Raw genomic sequence first — 20,625 nt, forward strand, 5'->3', positions numbered from 1 at the left:
TAACTGGATCAACAGAGATTACGTTCGTTCTAAGTATTTTTCTGAGTATCCATTGAAGTCATTTGGACGTTCGTCCTGATTGTTCAGTGGACTGAACGTTCGTTCTATTATTCTCTTAAAGTTAAAGATGAATTTGATATTACATTATAACGAATTACGGTGCGAACACTATATGGATTGAATCTGTGATTATGGATATTGGACGAGTGTTCCAGGGAGGAACGTCTCATGTATGTTGAACATTGAATTGGTAAAGTATGACCGTGGATAGCTAATGCTGGCTTGGTCCATCCTGATATTCCGTGATGCTCATCTTCACGTAGAAGGGGGTAGTCATGTGTGGGAATGGCAGGAGGTCATTCGTATCCCTCACTTAGCAGGGGCGAAGGATTAACCTCGAGTGGCAGCTGTTGAGGGTTTCCCAGTTACTACATCACTCGGGTGCAAGGACGCCTGTAGCTACATGGTTCATACAGTCCGGACGGTCGTCTTTTATACTTATAAATTTCTATGTTATATTATGTTAAATTGTATGTTGTGCGTTTGCATGTGAAATGTTGAATGTGAATGTTGAACGTATGAATTAAATATTATAAGCTTACCCTTGCAATTCCTTTGTGTTGTCTACTGTCCATGTATCTCCGTCTTGTCAAATGCAATGATCATCCGTTGTGGATGTGAGCAGATGGTGGTACGTCCCTTGAAGAAATGCTGGAAGAAGGAAATTTGGAAGATGCAAATTTTGTGGAAGTGGAAGTAAAGACCGAGCCTGAGCACGCTCGTTAAATTAGGACTGAAGTTGTTAGCTTCGATTGAACGTTCGGCCAAAGTGTTTTGTATAGCCGTTCGTCCTAGTTATTGTTTTGCTTCTGTTTAGCGTACGTTAGTATGTATTTGAAGCATTCGTTTTAGTTTCCCTTGTAAGCGTTTATGCGCGCTTCCCTTGTACTGTTGCCGTTCGGCTTTTAAATCTGAGTTAATGCAAAGACTGCACTGTTTATATTATTAATTGTAATTAATTCTCAATTATGGTAATTACTATATTTTGGGATGTTACATATATCTTATTCATCGTATATTTTTTCTGCTTTTATCTTCTTTTTTTTTTTCACTATTTTATTTCGATCCGTTCAAACAAAAACGTACCTGATCGGGTAATATTATTTTTTTATTCATATATTGAAAGAACCAACCCGTTTTTCCCGCGTCATTATATATATATATATATATATATATATATATATATAAAAGAAAAACGTTTTACTAATGCGCTGGACGAAGAGTTCTCCGCGGCCGTTCTGAGAAGCGGGGCTTCTCTTTCAATCTGATCAATTTTTCGCGGCGAAGAAGCTCTTTTAGTCGATTTGAATTTCTTGAAACCTTCTATGTTTCCGGTATGCATTCGAAACTTTCATGATTTACATGATTTTGAATCGAAACCTCCATGGCTTATTTCTCTCATTGCTACTACTTTTAGTCATAGTTTTATAATACTTCCAGAAAACTTCAAAATATCACCGATTATTTCATCCTATATCTACGGCTTCATGTTTTTAATTGATTCATGACAAATGCCTTTGTTCTGTTTGATAAATTGCCCGAAAAAGTAAACAATTGTGAATTTGAGTTTGTTCCACTCTGTAAATTTGTCGATTTCTTTAATTATCACTTTTTACTGTGCTATATTGCTTCTGAATGAAATGGTTTAGACTGCGTGCGACTGCTAACTATGTTTTTTTTCCGCCGCTCAGCAAACTCGACTCACTATTTTTCTTGCTGGGATATTTTGTAAAGATATTCAAAGTTTATTTCAGTTTTTAATCTCATAAAGATATTCAAAGTTTATTTCAGTTTTTAATCTCATAAAGATATTCAAAGATTATTTCAGTTTTGATTCGTTTATTGAAGATTATTTTTGAGACTGCTGTTAGATTATCTCATAAAAATATTTGAATATAGATATTCGAAGATTATTTCAGTTTTTATTGAAAGATAATTTGAGTTTTTTTTATTCCTCTGTATATTTATCTTTGTTTTTTTTATTAAAATAAATTTAAGTAGGTTTTTTGTATGACACGCGCGTCCAAACATTGGACCGTGTCACCACCGACGTGTCCGTGTCCGTACTGCGTCCGAAACGGGAAGCGCGATGCCACGGCCGTGTCGGAACTTCACACGCTACGGCAGAAGAGCACAACAAAAATAGTTTTATTTAATATTTTTTAAATTAAAGAAAATTATTCTTTTTGGAACTTTAGATTTTATTCTGCATGTGTGTTTTTTCTCAAAAATTTTATGGCAGCCTAAGAATCTTCTTTATTCTGCAATTGTTTTCCATTTTCATGTTTGAGAAGAACATATCAATTTGATGATACTTTTGCGCTATTAGAGTTTGAGCGTTTGTCACCTTTTCTCTTTTCTTTTTTATCATATTGTGCCTGGGTAGGTGTCCATGGCTACAGATTCAAGGAAACGCACATTGGAGGCTTTGGAGAGAAGGATAGCTTTTGCTAAAGCTGAGGTTCTTCAAAAAGAAAAGAAAAACAAAAAGAATATAAATGAAAATGGCAAACCACTTATTCCTACGGATTCTACTTCTAAAGATCCTTCCCCGCATTTGTTGCATTCATCTTCAGTCACACCCAAGAAAGGTAATTCATCTTTCAATGTTGTTGATTGTTCTTACTTCCTTCCTTCTTCACTGCTGGTAGTAAATTAATACATTGTAGGATGTTTCACTTACACATTTTTTTATTTAGTTGTATCATAAGAACATGTTATCTACATTAGGAAGTATTTTGTCTTGTGTCTTGGTTTTTGTAGTTAATAATTGAATTCTGCTTTATGATACTGATGCGAATATCTGTAAATATCTTGTTTGACATTTATCTGATAATTTCCATTTCTCCTTTTAGGAAATTTCACCTTTTCTGGTCATACCAATTCACCAGGTACTAGAAACTCAATGTCATATTACCCTTTGATATATAAGTTCTTTCTTTTATATTTTCATCCTTTTGATTTTGAGGGTTTTATGCGAAGTATATTTTAAACTTATCACTTCAATATATATGGACAAAATGATGTTACTAATTATTTGCAGAAATTGAAGATGGTCCCGTATATGCCCAACTTTCTGTGCCTGTAAATGTCAATCTGCTCCCATATAGTGAGGGAATTCCTTGCTTGGAGCTCATGTCCTGGCTGAGAATATTAAAAGAAATCTAATAAAAGCATTTGCTGATAAAATTTTTCATTATAAATCCGTAATAATTAATCTCCTCTAACGGCTTAACTCTTAAAACAAACACGGATGCATGGAATAATTCACAGATCTTAAAAGCCACCTTTTAACCAATTAACTGTGTGCTCTCAATCTAACCAAAATGTGGAAGTTTCTTTATCTTCCAGTTTGAAAGATGCAGTTTTTTCCATTAGCAATGATAAATTGGTGGAAATTTGTATTTGTCACCATTGACATATATTTTGCAGTTTTCCACCGAAAGAAGAGGTTCGATTGATGGCATATTGCATGAGCTTCTTCAGAAGGGAGATGCTGCACAAAAGTACATGCAAGGATCTGGAAACATGAAAATTGACAACTGGATCCTTCTTGATAATTTTGTACAAGGACGGGTGCTTTCTTCTGGCTCTCAAACTAGAGCTTTGCAAATCCATTCAAAACGCTCTAAGAAACACATGTCTATGAGACAGCATAAAAAGTGTGGATCATTATATCTTCCTCAAGAGTTCCAAAAGTAAGTTAAAAAGACACTTCCTGACAATATGTTGATCCTTAATGTTAGTTTTAACTGCTGCAATTGTTAATGTATATTTTTGTGAGGAATCTTTTATTTCAGCATCAGCTTTTGTTTGGGAAGTTTAGCTTTATGCTATTACAAATAATGTTTTGTACAAGTTTATTGGTCACACTTTTGTTCCCTAATAGTTTACTCTGCTTGCAGATTCGATATTTTCAAGCCAATGCATGAAATGTGGAAAGATTACCTAATGTTGCTTCTTAAATCAACTGGGTACATCTTATGTTTAATTTTTGTTGAGTTGAAAATAATCATTTATGCTGCTTTCCTCTTGAGGCTTTTATGACTATTAACTTGTTTAATATTGCAGGAAGAATCAATTGTCTCAATGTCTCCTAGGTGCAGATCTACATGGTGCTTTCATTTTAGGTTTGAGCACATTCTTTTTTACTTTCTAGGCTTAATTACCTACTTAGTCCCCATGTTCGGAGGTAATTTGCTGTTTAGTACCCGGTTTTAAAAATGTAGGCATTTGATACCTATGTTTTGAAATTTGTATCAATTGAATCCTACCCACTTAACGCCGTTATAAATCTAACGTTTTTCTGACATCAACTTTGAATTGTGGACGAGCGGTTGTGGACGAGCGTCCTCTTAGTGGACGAGCGTCCTCTTAGTGGATTCAATTGATACAAATTTCAAAACATAGGTATCAAATGCCTACATTTTTAAAACCGGGTACTAAACAGCAAATTACCTCCGAACATGGGGACTAAGTAGGTAATTAAGCCTACTTTCTAATGAGTTAAAAACACCTACGACAATCTTATAATAAAAAGGAAAACGTTGCATAACTAGACAATCATTGACCAGAAGTACAATTATTAATCTATTTTTTTCTCTCTCAAAAGACGAAAATGTTCTAATGTGTAATTCTTTTATGTACGTTGAAAAGTGTTAAAATTGCTGTTACCTCTACTAGAATTGTCAAAGCTTATTTTTGATTCTCGTGGAAAGAGCTAATGATTTTGATTAGTAGATACAAAGCTCATCATCTTACAATCTTCTTGTGAGGTTAAGTGTGTGTCAATATATATATATATATATATATATATATATATATATATATATATATATATATGTTACGTACCTGAGTACGTAAACTAACCAAATACAACCTTTAACTCTCTCTCACACGGAATAGAACAATAAACGAATAATATTGGATGAATGAATCTCTTTTATTGATGGTAATATCTGAATAAACAAGGATAAACAATAATTGGGAGCATAACCTCCTTCAATTACTTTGAGAGCATAACCTCCCTCACAAGACAATAATGTCTGTCACAAAACTCAATAATCAAAAGCCTGTTTTTAACCCTGGACTCTAACCTTATTTATATTAATTATTTCCCGCCCATCTCTTATTAAATATTCCTCTAGAATATATCTGCATTTGATATAAATATCCCTATATTTAATATTCAATAATTTATATAAATATCTCTATATTTAATATAAATATCTCTATATTAAATATAAATATCTCTATATTTAATATAAATATCTCTCCGTATATTATCTTAGCACATATCCTTAATTATAAATATCTTATATTGAATATTTCCCTAAATATATATTTATTTACTCTAATTAACTTATACTATATTTATTTACTCTAATTAACTTATATTATATTTATTTACTCTAATTAACTTATACTAAATATTCTCTCTGCTCATATACTTTCTAACCCTTATTATTACCCCTACCTTAGGTCGTAACATTACACCCCGCTGCAAAACAACCTTGTCCTCAAGGTTGGAAACAGGGAGCTGGACCTCATGGCTCCTCATCAATTCATGTCTGGAGGTTCGGGTGGTGGTAAAACCTTCTCTAATGTCTTCCATTCTTCATCCAGCATTCTGGTTACCACTTCTCCTAAATCATAAGCCCTGAGGGAATGATTTTCAATGTCTTTCAGTACTTCACGTCGCACTCTTCCTTCTGCCAGTGTACCAAACACTGCAAGCCCCCTGTTCTTTTTGTCGGCCCATCTCTTCACAGACTCCATTGTTCTCTCCAGGGTATTGATTCTTCCATTTGCCCTTCCTTCCAAAGCCTTCATCCTTCCTTCCAATACTAGACCGTTTGGTTCAGGTAGTTTTCTCACGCTCGGTTCTGGCCGTCTCCTCCCGTTCGGCTCGGTAAGTCCTCTCTCTATAGGTTCCGTCCGTTCTTTCACGTTCGGATCCAGCAGTCTGCTATCGTTCGGTTCTGGCCGTTCGCTCACGTTCGGATCCGTTAGTCCACTATCGTTTGGTTCCAGCAGTCCCTTCCCATTTGGAGCTTGGACTTCATGGCGTATTCCACTCAACTCTGCCTTCAACCTCCTTAGGGAGAACTCCATGTTCTTTATTCTCTGCTCCATGCTCTCCAGTTTCCCTTCAACTGCATTTATTCTTCCCTCCATGATGTCTTTCACTCGTCTCTATTAGGATCCGGCAGGTCGGACCAATTGTTACGTACCTGAGTACGTAAACTAACCAAATACAACCTTTAACTCTCTCTCACACGGAATAGAACAATAAACGAATAATATTGGATGCATGAATCTCTTTTATTGATGGTAATATCTGAATAAACAAGGATAAACAATAATTGGGAGCATAACCTCCTTCAATTACTTTGAGAGCATAAACTCCCTCACAAGACAATAATGTCTGTCACAAAACTCAATAATCAAAAGCCTGTTTTTAACCCTGGACTCTAACCTTATTTATATTAATTATTTCCCGCCCATCTCTTATTAAATATTCCTCTAGAATATATCTGCATTTGATATAAATATCCCTATATTTAATATTCAATAATTTATATAAATATCTCTATATTTAATATAAATATCTCTATATTTAATATAAATATCTCTATATTAAATATAAATATCTCTATATTTAATATAAATATCTCTATATTTAATATAAATATCTCTCCGTATATTATCTTAGCACATATCCTTAATTATAAATATCTTATATTGAATATTTCCCTAAATATATATTTATTTACTCTAATTAACTTATACTATATTTATTTACTCTAATTAACTTATATTATATTTATTTACTCTAATTAACTTATACTAAATATTCTCTCTGCTCATATACTTTCTAACCCTTATTATTACCCCTACCTTAGGTCGTAACAATATATATATATATATATATATATATATATATATATATATATATAATAATAATTTGTCATCTTTACTCTATGTGAATCTTCAATAATATTTTAAGCATGGAAGTGGAAATTTGTTGATGATTTGATAACAATTCGTTAAAAGGTTACACAGTAGGATCAACAGACCTTACTAAAATTGGGCTATGATATTTTGTTTGAAAGTGGAATTTCAATCTATTTCAACATTATAAAACTGACTTGTAAGATTAGATTTTTGTCTATTTATATATTATAATTTGATCATATTTTTAATTGATGTGAAATCTTTTATATGATCATTTTTTAAATTATGGCAATGAGTTCAATAGTGGAGTAACCTGCCCGGTTGGTTCAGGGTGCAAACCAAGTGTTTGCTTCTCTTGTTCAAGAAACATTCCCTGATCAGTGCTCTTCGTTGCCTTTGAAATCCCCTCTTTCCTGCATAACCCTTTTCACCGTCCATCAGAAGAAAAAAGAGTTGGGCTTCTGATGTGTCAATATGAAAAGATTAATTGTCTTAGCCTCTATCTCCTATATAATCATCTGCATGTTATCACTGACTATACCTAGTCCATCTGTTTTTGCAGTTGTGGAATGTAAAATAACTTATTTTACAGGAATTCACGGCATCATGATTCGTGAAACTGCAGAAGCTTTTGGGATAATTACTGAAGATGATAAATTTCGAGGTAATAGAGACTGGCGATGCATTATCAAAGTGGTTATTCCTGTGAGCTTGTATGAAGTTATACGGTTGTTTCTAGATTTTTAGACCGAACAAATTTTCCTAATTCCTAGCCGCCACTACAAATTGTGGGCGTATCTGAGCAATTATGCCATTCATGCACAAGTTACCACTTTCACTAGGAAAATTAAATAGGTTTTGACTTACTATCACCTGTGCTCTCGTTCTGAGAATTCCTTAATCCTTATTTTAGGTTGATCAGTATCCCTTTCAATATTGTGAATTAGTTTTTACGAACTAGGAACCTTAAACATAACAAATTCTGGGATTTTTTTGGTGAAGTTGAAGTTGTTATTATTCGTTTCAAACTTGTGATGACCAAATTCTTACTATCTATTTGGTATCACGCAGTTGTTCCCAAAAAGGGTTCTGTATTTGTATTCCAAGTTGATTGCTGGAAAGTCACTCTGCATGGAGATAAACTTGGTTCAAGAAAGGTCGGATTGTGATATTGGTGATGATCCTTCTACGGTAGGTAACAACATCTTGGCCCTTTTCTATCGGTTTTTGATGAGGTACTTCATCTTTTTGAGTGAACCTTGTTCTGTCATCTTGTGTTTTTCTTGCTATTCTGTGTATTTTATAATGTTTTTCTTCCTTTAAGACAGAATATCCGTAAAAATTATTTCTATCCCATCCACTTTAAACACACTCGACCCATAAAAAATTATTTACATTTTTCAAAGAAAGAATAATTTAAATTCTTACTTCAACTACATCTCCATCTTTGAGTTTTGTGTTGGGCAGTACTAACTGTCCATTAATCAAAACCAGCTTTCCTTCCAAACCAACTCTTTGAGCAGCATCAGTAGCAGTGCTTTCAGCTTTTAACCTCAAAATTTCACCATGAGGCCAACAAATAATTACCACTTCCCCAAGAGAACCGTGAAGATCATAAAACTTTGAGTCGTATTTTGTTTGCTTGACACTTACTTCAGAGCGCAATTGCTCTTCCCAGGAAAGCATTGTTCTCAAAAGCTTCACCTAAAGGATGAATTACATACACAATCACCGAAACATTCATCTACATTCACAAATCTACTGGAATGAATAACAGGGTGAAAATAAAATATCAACTTTTCAAGAAAATAATTGCATTTATATAATTTGATTGGCAATGAAAACAAAGAAAAGCAAACAAGAGAAATCTCCATTTGCACAATCTGTATAAGAGAGGTAAGATGGTTGCCAAATACCTTGTTATTGATGCCGGCTTCAGCAGAAGCTGATGCAACCAAGTCAAATTTTGAGTGAGATGTTATCCAGTTAACTTGTCTGCCCTCAAACACGGCCGCCACAACAGCCCAATATTCAGATTCTTCAGTAAAATTGATAACTTGGATGAAAGTTGGGAGTAGTCTCCCAAATTGGTCTTGCTGCGAATGATGCAAATAATAATATAAAATTCTTCAGTACAGCAGTCTGCGTTTGCAAACCCACTGTAGTTCTAAGAAAATCAGTAATGAAAGAAATCAACATTACATAAATATATTGTTTTTTCTACATCTTCAATATAAAAAAGTTTTACATTCTCATGTAATCATGTGCAACAACTTCACTAAATCAGTTTCCTCACAATGCAAAGTAAATTCTAGATTATGATCAAAATTTTGAAAACAATTATTTTATCCATCACGTGGCATTCGAAACATCAGAGACTAAATATCATATTTATCTTTAACACTAGAAATACGATAAAGAATGACATAAATGATGAAAAATTAAAAAATGTGACCGATTAATATGGATACAGAGAAATAACAAGATATCATCATAACGGTAACTATTATTTATGTTCCGGAATATAATGCTAGTTGTATAATTCATTTGATTTTAATATTTTTCTGCACTACCTGAGGACATAATGTTTCCGAAAAGTATCCGTTTCTTATGTTTTATCGAGCATTTAGTCAACACAGGAGAATGAGCTCTAACACAAATTTGCTGGATTACTGAGCACCTTCAAATATTGACTCCGCAAAAGGCTGCCCAAAATGACTATAGTTTCTCTATAGTAATTTCGACACCACAGATATATTTACAGCTCATGTTGGAGATTATGGACTATAACACGGCCAGTACGCAAATAATGGGTTTTCATATCCAAAACAATCTTGGTGTATATCACTCACTGTGTCAATTGCTGATAAACCAAAATAAGATAAACTGTAGTGTTCATTGATACTCTTAGAAAAACATACCTTATGATACATTTCATCTTGACATAGTATGTACTTCTCTAGACAAGTACACCAATCCCCATGTCCTGGTTCAAACCACCATTCATCAGATACCTGGATAGTAAGCAAGTTGACCCAGGTAATTTAAAACTAAAAATACTATAAAAACGACAAAATTACACAACAGCAGGATCTGGTCATGGAGGGAGCAATACAGCATGTAGTAAGCCAGTCAATAAGCTTAACTGTCACACATAGTGATCCATCTTCTCAGAAGGTGTTACTAGTCAATGCGTCCTTTTGATAAACCATTCATCATGAGCCATCGCTTAATTAAAAATGTTAATTTAAGTATCAAACCTTTTTAAATAGTCGTGCATAGGCTTCCCATCGCTTGACATGGAAAGATCTTCTGTCAGCAACTGCTTCAGAAGCAGCTAGTCCAAAGCTCACAGCAACAAGTAATTCTCTTTCATCATTTTCTACACTGAAGAGATAATGAACACGGGTGACTAACAATATGGATAGCTTTTTATAATTTAACATCCGTTTGAAATGAAAGTTATGCACCTGATGATAACAGCAGCAAGTAAGTGACTTCCTTCTACTCTGAGGACTGGATGTCCAGCCTTGAATGACTTATATTTGCTTAATAAAATATCTGCAGAATTTCCTCCCTCTAAATCTTTGGAGAAATAGGAGGATGCTTCTTTTTCAGGTTCATCCATTTTGTCTATGGACAAAAATGGATTTCCAGTTTCCTTGTAAAGCCAATGTGCGGCAAGTCCATGTTCAGCACACTCATGCATCCTCTATCATGCAACATGATAAATTAAAATATGAAGAACTAAAATACAAACAAGTAACTCTATAGCATATGCGAAATAGTTTAGCACCTGTGTTCTTATTTGTACTTCTAAAGGTGAGCTGTCAGGACCTTGAACAGGTTAATACAATCATGAGCACAATTCTCAGTATTAAAAGAAAAACATCATTTAGTTTAGTTTATGAAAAATTAACATGAAAGCCTAACCTGATAGCCACTAGGCTTTGGATTAATAATGTAGTCATCAAATTCACCATCTATTGGAGTCCAAAGCCTGTATAATAAAAGATAAAATATACACATCAGTTAGAGCCATTTTCAAGGGACAATGGGGTTGATGGATTAAAAAAGATCCATAAGATTTATACTTCTAGCCATTTACTCTTAAGAACAAAGACAATAAGCACACAAGTTCATACCCACCTCACAGATAGTCCAAAATAACTGAAAAGGAAAAAATGATGGAAATGTAGAAGAGATTAATTTAGTTGATGTGTTTTTCATGGTTTTATCTCTAGGAGAATATTTATCCTCCTCTGCTTCTTTGCTCCATTATTACTTCTATTATGGATTTCTTTCCTAGTTAAGCAAAAAATATACATATAAAAAGCCTACCAACATGTTGCATGTAAAGAAGGTCAAAATAACTTTATGTCTATCTTTATACAGTGATTGCATTTAACGACTTATGTATAGGTTGTTAATTAAAATAGTATGATATTCGATCATTTTCTTACCTGTGTACAATGTCAAGAAGACTATAGCAACATTGAACTGCAGAACCATGTAAAGTCCCATTCTTGTCTCCCACAACTACTCTTAATGCACGTGCATCATATACCTTATCAATACTTGTATCCTTTCGTTTCATCTACACAAGACACAGTACAATCATGACTTTTACCATTCAATTAGCTATTACCAAGTGATCTCAACAAAATTTAAGATCACTAGTGCAATCATTCCACACTAGGAAAGAAAAACATTCAACGCTTGTGGCATACTATAAAAGGAATGACGACGAATGTATTAGCATTAAAATAAAATGAATATTGAAACTCTGCATTAGAAACCTCAGCAAATTCATTTCCATACACTTGTATGGCTTCCATTTATTTCATTGTCTATTCATACTTGAGAGAATATTTGAAAAGATGGTCCAAGGAATAAAATTGTTCTTGATACTAGAGATCTTCCCAAACCCATGGGAACCTCATATAACCAACCTACCTCCGACAACCCAAACTTGGGAATCTGGATTCCTAACTTATCCTTATAACAAAAATACTTCTGCACTTACCCTTTTATCCAAGATGTTACTTTATTTGAACAAGGTACACCACTATGTGAGGGGATTTCAATCATCAAATGCTATTCATTCTTATGCACAAGCAAAACTCCTTGTTCGCTTAGGTATAAAGTGTATTTGCTAGCACCCCGTATAATCATCATTGGTGTAGAAAGCAAATGTAAGTGTGGCTCTTGGTATGTTTAGTATAGAAAATGAGATGATTTTGTAAACTATATTCCCTTCTGTTTGGTTGGGTAGAGGTACAAGGAAAGATAAAAATATGAAATAAAAAAGACATAAATGTCCCTAATAAAAAACTCAAATAGAAAAAATTATAAGTATTTTGGTCTTCTTGTTTGATGACCAACTTTCAATTCTCCATTCTTCCCACATTTGGATGAATCAGGAATTAATATGGACCACCACAGTTTTTTTTTTCCTTCACCGTTAATTAAGCTTCAAATAAAGGAAGAAATAAAGGAAGACTGTATAGAGGGGAATGAGATAGAGTGGTGTATAAGCGATTACATCCTAATAATGAGATAACATACTATAAGGATAACATCCTGACAAACACGGTGAGGAAAATGATTATGAATAAATGTTCAAATAGTTTCTATAAGATGTTTGTTTTTGGGTCGGCTGCTCTATTTTGTTGAGGGGTGTGAGAATAAGAAATTTGATGTCATGAACTATTGGAATTGGTGAGACAAATTCTCATCCTACGAAAAACATGTACAAATATACCAAATTGTGTTTTTGATTTCATTAAAACGGTTTTGAAATAACACTTTTGATTGATTCTGCATTAACTAAATAAGTACATCAAGAATAATCATTAATAAAGATAACAAAATATTTAAAACTGGAAGGATTCCAAATATCAAAGTGAACTAAAGAAAAAGGAGATGAAACATTTTTATTAAGATTATCAAGAAAAGACTGTAAATGTGTTTTTCTAACTGAAATGATTCACAACTCAGACTAGACAAAATTTCCTCTAATAATAAAGATATGGTATGCTAATAAATAAAAATGTTCTTAATAATACATACATAATCTATATATTCTTGGTTATATAAAACATGCTCCTTGTTTCTACAATTATAACGCTAACCATACATATGATGCCTCAATTCTATACAATTGCACACTGGGTATAGCAAAATTACATATGGACTTGTATTTTTATTTCAAAGGTAAAACATGAATTTGTCAATACCTTGCTGTATAAACTATACAGGCTTTTTAACCGGCTGCATAAGGTGATTTCCATTCCCGGAACATAACTGCAAATACAGACAGAATCCTTTAAGGACTATAAAATCATTTATACCATGAAACAGTAGTCACCAATAGATAGTGCTTAATAAAACACAAAAATATGGTTCACCATTCTTTTGCCATGTACGATATTAAAATGTAAAAGTGGTAAATGACAATGGTAAACAAGAACATACGAAGCTGATATAATCATTTCTCGCTCAAGTGCTTCCTCACAAATTACCAATGATGCCAAAGCTAACCCAGCATCTTGTACAACCTTTGGTTTTGTGCATGTCCCAAGATTACTCCCAATACTGTTGAGATAGTTAGCCCTTTTTCTCCTATCCAACAATATATCAAATGGTACTACAGCTTCCAAAAGATCCTGAAAAGTAAAATTAAAAACAAAGCGATGAAATTAGAATAAAAATAAAGCGATGCAATTCACTTCATATAGTCACCTTACAGTTATCTTCAGGAATTTTATGTAACTATAGTATACTTTGAATAAAATATATTTGATAATAAGGACCAAAAGAAAGCTTTACAGGCTTCTTCTAACTTGAAATATATTTTAATACTTCGATATGATATTTATTTTTAGAAACGTTTATTTTATTTTTCGGTATCTTTCTCTTGCTCTAAACAATTTTACTTTCACTTCTGTTACTTCTTAAATTTACTGATTTCAACTCTTTCAAATTTGTTTTTAAATCCAAACACAAGTTTGATGTGACCTAAATATGAATTTATTGAATTTTTATGCTATTAATTTTAATTTTCAATACAGAAATAGTATTGGAAAACATTTTCATTAAAAAATATAGTATAGATTAATTATTAATGAAAGGATGTATTAACTTCTTAGTCTCTCCATTCAGAGTTTCTAGTTCTTTTCAAATACTGAGTCGCCTAGTTAAACAAAATCTTTATTTTGTTTGATTTATGTTCGTTTCTATGTAATAAACAAGAGACTAATTTGTTGATAAAGCAAAGTATATTTAATTAACATTTAATAATAATACATTTAAAAATTGAAAATCTAATAGCGTAATTTAAACCATTCAAAGGCAAGGGTTATTTACATTTTAACTCTCGCTTTTTTAAATATCGTTTAAGATTTTTCTTTTTCAAATCAAGATATTCAGTAAATTGTATTTATTTTAGTATTTTTACAATGAGTTCATAAAAAATAATTAAATAAAAATTGGATACAAATAAAATACAAATTAATATTTCTTTGAACTTTGCAAGTGAGTGTTTTTTTTTTCAAAAATAAAGAAATCCGAGAAAGTAAATGTTATTTATGTAACGCCCCTTATAGGATATATTAATAATAATATTAATAATCTTGAAGCATGAATCTTATGAAAGTGTTTTTTTTTTAAAATATACCACACATAAAAAAACCATACACACATCATAAGTTCATACATTACAACAAACCAAATCTTAATTGTTTCTTAAAATAACAAAATCAAACGAACATAAATAAGAAAACATTATAAAAATCCCAACAAGTTTTATTTCCCGTCTCTCTCGAAGAGCTATTCCAATCCAGCTTTTTATCTGCAATACCATCTACTCCCGTACAAGTACAATCATTGTAGGTGGAAACCACAACCACAACATGCAAGGGTGAGTAACAAGAAGTATCACATCATAAACCCATTTCATATAAACTATAACAATTTCCATGATTTAATATAAATCGACACACATGACATTGCAAACTAGTCTTTCATAAACTATTGTCGTTTACTTGTAATTCGTCGTCATAACCTGTTCTCAATAACAGGCGATTCGAGTCGTCTTTCATCGCGACTTCAGACCTATCTCCCCGACTCCTCAAGGACTAACGAGTAAAAACATCGATACTACGCGTAACGATGCACTATACTCAACACGAGCCGAAGTCATTGGGCGAGACATTCACCTCCTCGCGCAGAAGAAGGTGACACTCGAATCTCAGTCTCACGCGAGACTAGCATTTATTATAATATTAAAATACTCACAAGACAGACGAAGTTACAAGCAAATAACATAGTGTATGTACCACATCAAACAAAATTAAACGTGCTCAATCACGAATTCATACATATTCTCAATAACATGTATAAATAAACCAATATTAGATCAAGAAAATAACCAAAAATTCTCAATAATTGTTTAAAAATACTACCAAAGAAATTAACCAACAATTCTCAATAATTGTGTAAAAGAGAGTTTTGTTTTTTTTTTTTTTTTTTACTGGCGCACCTCTGGAAATTGCTAAGTTCACACCCCTGTCTTCAAAACAGAATTTCTGGGCACACCCTGACATGACGGAGTTCACACCTGTATCTATTAAGACAGATTTTCTGACACACCCCCTATAATTACGAAGTTTACATCTCTATCCACTAAGACAGAATTTCTGAAGTACCCCTTAAAATTACTGGATTCACACCCTGTCTTCTAAGATAAGATTTCAGATGCACCCCTGGAACTACTAAGTTCACAGTCCGACCCATATTCCAACATTTCTACAACACCCTCTTATTTTCCTATGTTCACCCCCTATAATTTAAAATAAAATAAAACATTATTTCTCCATGGTGGGGCCTATGCGGGTCCATCTAAATTCCTAAACTTCTCTTCTTTTCTCTCTCTTGTTATGTTACGTAACATCATATCCACCCTACTTTCATTCTTCTTCTTTTTTTTTTTTTTTTTTTTTAACTACCCCAACATTTAACTCCATTTATTCATCATTCTCTCTACTCTGAAACACACCTTTCTTTCTACTATTTTATTTCACTTTTTCAAACAACCCCAAATCTATACTTTCCAAAACCAAGGATCTCTCCCTCACATATCTACTCTCTCACATACTACTGGAATATAGTTTCTACATGCACATACATTTACTTTGTTTTCACTTGATTTCAAAGACCCATCTCTTACCAACCCCTTCTTCCATTTTAATATCAAAACCTCACCACTTTACGTAAAACATGTACCCTTCCCTTTCTTTTCCTTTTAGTTCATTCTTCCCACACAACTTCAACTTCTCCAAAACTACACTTAGAAACCTCTAACCCACAACTACCACTCTTACTCTTCATCATCTCCTCTTTCTCCAACTAAACCTAAACCATTCTTTTTGTTTTCCTCCTCACTTTTGTCACTCACATGCACATAAAACAATCTCTTTTGGTTTCACATAAAGTCACCATGCAAACTCTCCACCTCTCATTATTCCACCTTACGTAAAACCTATACAACTAAACAACCCCTATTCCCTTATTTTTCACTTCTTCTTACTTTGCACACAAATACAAGACAAACACACACACACTCATTCTCTTCCTCTACCTGCAAGAGAAAACTCAAACCACTTACCCACAACACTCTTGGTTAAAGGGTATAGAAATGTGCCCCTCAACAACCCCTCTCTCATTTTATGTAAAGTAAAGAGTATAAGGAAAGAATACAACCATGGCTTAAACATACTCATAAGAATAAACACATACCTGCAACATCCCAAAAGAACCAAAACATGCACATCTTATCAACATGCATAAGTTTCAAAACAAACATGGTTAAATTCCTTTACGTAACAACCCAACATACATCTATACATGCACCATCAAACATACATATATAGTCTAGTTTTTAACTACCCCAACATGCATACAGTTATATGAACTCCTAGTTTCCCCCCTTTACCTCTAGTTCCAGTGAGTTTCCACAACCGTTTGAGGTTCAAAGCAAAGACCAAGATGGCTTCCTTTTCTTGCGTAGCAACAGTGCTTCCCACAATTCAAAACTACAGTTCGAACCTATGATTTAGCATAGTATGTATATTCCTCCACTCTCTCACACATAATATGGTTTATATAAGATGGTAGGTTAAGTCCTCGCTCATGTTTTTAATATGCACCATGTAACTTAACTATATGTTTCTTACTTAACTTTATAATCTATCCAAAACCCTACCAAACAAAAGAAGCCAAGCTATGGAAACATATTTCAACACCTACTGCCGACATTGTCATCTTCAGAACTCAAATCATGCAAAAAGAGGAAGGACAAGTATATAAAAATATAATTTCTCTCTGATCATAAACATGAAAAGCCAAAAAGCATAAAAACTTAAAACTTTAGAAAATTCCTCTCAAGCCTCTCACACTTTCACGTGCTCTACCCAACAAAGCCTTCTTACCTTTATTTTATTTTATCACTATAAGACCCACACCTCTCCACCAATGAAAATAAAACAACTAGGAAACATTACTCAACCATTCATTCAAACAATTTTCTAAAATTAAGATAACATTAGTTCTAATTAATTTATTTTATTCACTTTCTTAATATTTTCATTACACAAACATATCATAATTAATTATTTAGTAACACAAAATATAGTAAAATAAAAGTATATTTTTATTTTACACAGGTCTTACATTCTCCCCAACTTTTAAAATTTTCGTCCTCGAAAATTAAGGTATTACTCAAATAAGTGTGGGTACTCTTTTCTCATAAAATCTTCTAGCTCCCAAGTTATCTCTTGAGTTTTCTCATTCCAGAGTACTTTCACCGTGCGAATCTCTTTTCCCCGCAACTCCTTTGTTTGTACTTCTAACACTCTTACTGGTCCGACTTCAAAAGTAAGATCTTCACGAACTTGAATGTTGTCTTCCTCCAATACATGAGTTGGATCATAAACGTACTTCCTTAGCTGCGACACGTGAAACACATTATGCAGGTTTGCCAACTGTGGCGGTAAAGCTACCTCGTATGCTACTGGTCCAATCTTCCTAATAATATCATAGGGACCAAGAAACTTTGGAGATAACTTCCTTGACTTGATAGCTCTACCTACGCCGGTCATCGGTGTCACACGTAGAAATACGTGATCTCCTTCGTTGAACTCAAGCGGTCTTCTTCTCTGATCTGCGTACGACTTTTGCCTGCTTTGAGTTGCTCTCATTCTTTCTTGAATAAGCTTCACTTTCTCAGTAGTTTGTTGTAACAACTCAGGGCCCACACTATAGATTCTCCATCTTGAAACCAACACAAAGGAGTTCTACATCTTCGCCCATATAAAGCTTCAAAAGGCGCCATCCCTATGCTAGAGTGATAACTATTATTGTATGTAAACTCCACCAATGGTAGAACCTCGCTCCAGCCTCCCAGATGATCCAACACGCAAGCTCTCAACAAATCTTCTAATGACTGAATAGTCCTCTCAGTCTGTCCATCCGTTTGAGGATGATATGCTGAGCTCATCCTCAACCTTGAACCCAAAGCTTCTTGTAACATCTGCCAGAACCTTGATGTAAACCTTGGATCTCGATCTGAGACAATGTTATCAGGTATACCATGCAATCTCACTATTTCGCGAATGTACAACTCTGTCAACTTTTCCATTGACATACTTAGGTTGATTGGCAAAAAGTGAGCGCTCTTTGTTAATCGGTCAACTATCACCCAAATGGAATTGTGACCCCTCAATGATCTTGGTAAATGAGTCACAAAGTCCATCGAGATGCTGTCCCATTTCCACTGAGGAATATCTAATTGTTGTAATAATCCTCCTGGCCTTTGATGTTCTATCTTTGCCTTCTGACATACCAAACAAGAAGCTACGAACTCTGCCACATCTTTCTTCATTCCGCTCCACCAAAAGGATTCTTTTAAGTCCTTATACATCTTGGTCATTCCTGGATGTATACTAAGACTACTCTTATGTCCCTCTTCCAATATTAGTCTTTTCAACTCTGTTTTTGCTGGAACACATACTCTATGCCGAAAACGAAGAATGCCATCACTGTTCAAAGCGAAGTCTTTGGCTTGATCACTCCCCAACAATTTCACAATACTTTGCAACTCTAGATCTGTTTCTTGCTCTGCTTTCAATTGTTCTAAGAATCCACTTGTGATCTTTAGATGACTACACCACATTTGACCTTGTCCCAACTGCACACCAAGGTTCATTTTTCGCAACTTTTCTAGTAACTCTAACTCCTTGATCATCAAGGCAGACATTTGTACCCGTTTTCTGCTCAGAGCATCAGCAACAATATTTGCTTTTCCAGGATGATACTGCAACTCAAAGTCGTAGTCTTTCAGATATTCCATCCACCTCCGCTGTCGCATGTTTAACTCGTTTTGATCAAACAAGTATTTCAGACTCTTGTGATCGCTGAAAACTTGAAACCTCGCCCCATACAAATAGTGGCGCCAAATTTTCAAAGCAAACACCACAGCTGCCAACTCTAAATCATGCGTTGGATAGTTTCTTTCATGTACCCTCAACTGTCGAGATGCATACGCCACTGGTCTCCTTAGCTGCATCAAGACACAACCCAAACCTTGATATGATGCATCGCAATATACTTCCAACGTCTTATTTGTGTCTGGAATAATTAGTACTGGAGCAGTTGTCAATCTCCGCTTCATCTCCTCAAAACTAGCCTCGCATTGTTCTGTCCAAACAAAAGGTTGGTCCTTCCGTGTCAACTGAGTCAAGGGACCCACTATCTTGGAGAATCCCTCAACAAACTTTCGATAATAACCTGCAAGACCAACAAAGCTTCTTACTTCGGTCACAGATGTAGGGCGTTCCCACTTTAACACTGCATCAACCTTCGCTGGATCAACTGAGATTCCTTGAGCTGATATCACATGTCCAAGAAACTGAACTTCATCCAACCAAAACTCACATTTCGATAGCTTCCCATACAACTGATGTTCCCTCAGAATCCCCAACGCTGTTCGTAGATGTTCAACATGCTCCTCATGATTCTTTGAATAAATTAGAATATCGTCGATGAATACAACGACAAACTTATCCAAGCAAGAACGGAAGATGCGATTCATGTAATCCATGAAAATAGCTGGAGCATTCGTCACCCCAAAAGGCATCACAACATACTCGTAATGCCTGTAGCGTGAGCGAAACGCTGTCTTCTGCACATCCTCAGGTTTGACAAGGATTTGATGATACCCTGACCGTAAATCTATCTTTGAAAACACGCCAGCACCCTTCAATTGGTCTAACAGATCATCAATCCTTGGCAACGGGTACTTGTTCTTAATAGTAACCTTATTCAGTTGCCGATAATCAATGCACAACCTCGAGCTTCCGTCTTTCTTCTTAACCAGTAACACAGGTGCACCCCACGGTGAAACACTCGGCCTGATAAACTTCTTCTCTAGCAATTCTTCAATTTGTTTCTTCAACTCAGTCAACTCCGCTGGAGCCATACGATATGGAGCCATTGATACTGGCCCTGTTCCTAGTATTAGATCAATTGCGAAGTCCACCTCTCGACTTG

General features: G+C 34.3%; 1 protein-coding gene and 2 pseudogenes across 3 annotated transcripts; 1 reads left to right on the forward strand and 2 right to left on the reverse strand.

Moving 5' to 3' along the window:
- Positions 1–1,257: 1,257 nt before the first annotated feature.
- Positions 1,258–8,323, forward strand: LOC148206069 (ribonuclease MRP protein subunit POP4-like). The gene is made up of 9 exons (XM_088104069.1): positions 1,258–1,394; positions 2,447–2,651; positions 2,916–2,951; positions 3,104–3,172; positions 3,491–3,758; positions 3,966–4,034; positions 4,132–4,190; positions 7,580–7,681; positions 8,089–8,323. Exons 1-9 carry the CDS (start codon positions 1,386–1,388, stop codon positions 8,184–8,186), a joined length of 915 nt encoding a protein of 304 aa, XP_087960195.1. The 5' UTR covers positions 1,258–1,385; the 3' UTR covers positions 8,187–8,323.
- On the reverse strand, positions 8,298–13,715 carry LOC148206070 (uncharacterized; annotated as a pseudogene). The gene is made up of 10 exons (XR_015784190.1): positions 13,495–13,715; positions 13,257–13,323; positions 11,481–11,614; positions 10,950–11,017; positions 10,814–10,875; positions 10,488–10,729; positions 10,278–10,404; positions 9,939–10,031; positions 8,934–9,113; positions 8,298–8,721 (listed from the first exon to the last, which is right to left on the reverse strand). The product of XR_015784190.1 is annotated as an uncharacterized LOC148206070 (transcript).
- A 938-nt stretch (positions 13,716–14,653) lies between these two features.
- Positions 14,654–18,409, reverse strand: LOC148206071 (uncharacterized; annotated as a pseudogene). The gene is made up of 2 exons (XR_015783434.1): positions 17,012–18,409; positions 14,654–14,881 (listed from the first exon to the last, which is right to left on the reverse strand). The product of XR_015783434.1 is annotated as an uncharacterized LOC148206071 (transcript).
- Between the last annotated feature and the right edge of the window lie 2,216 nt (positions 18,410–20,625).

This window comes from Vigna umbellata, chromosome 1 (genome assembly GCF_029865625.1).
Source record: "Vigna umbellata cultivar VRB3 chromosome 1, Vumbellata_1.0, whole genome shotgun sequence".
Lineage (NCBI taxonomy): Eukaryota > Viridiplantae > Streptophyta > Magnoliopsida > Fabales > Fabaceae > Vigna > Vigna umbellata.

Bases quoted from the DNA above. Each gene is read 5' to 3' on its own strand.
- LOC148206069 (XM_088104069.1), top strand. The intron at 2,652-2,915 runs GTAATTCATCTT...TTCTCCTTTTAG, and splicing joins TTCAGTCACACCCAAGAAAG to GAAATTTCACCTTTTCTGGT. The intron at 2,952-3,103 runs GTACTAGAAACT...AATTATTTGCAG, and splicing joins TGGTCATACCAATTCACCAG to AAATTGAAGATGGTCCCGTA.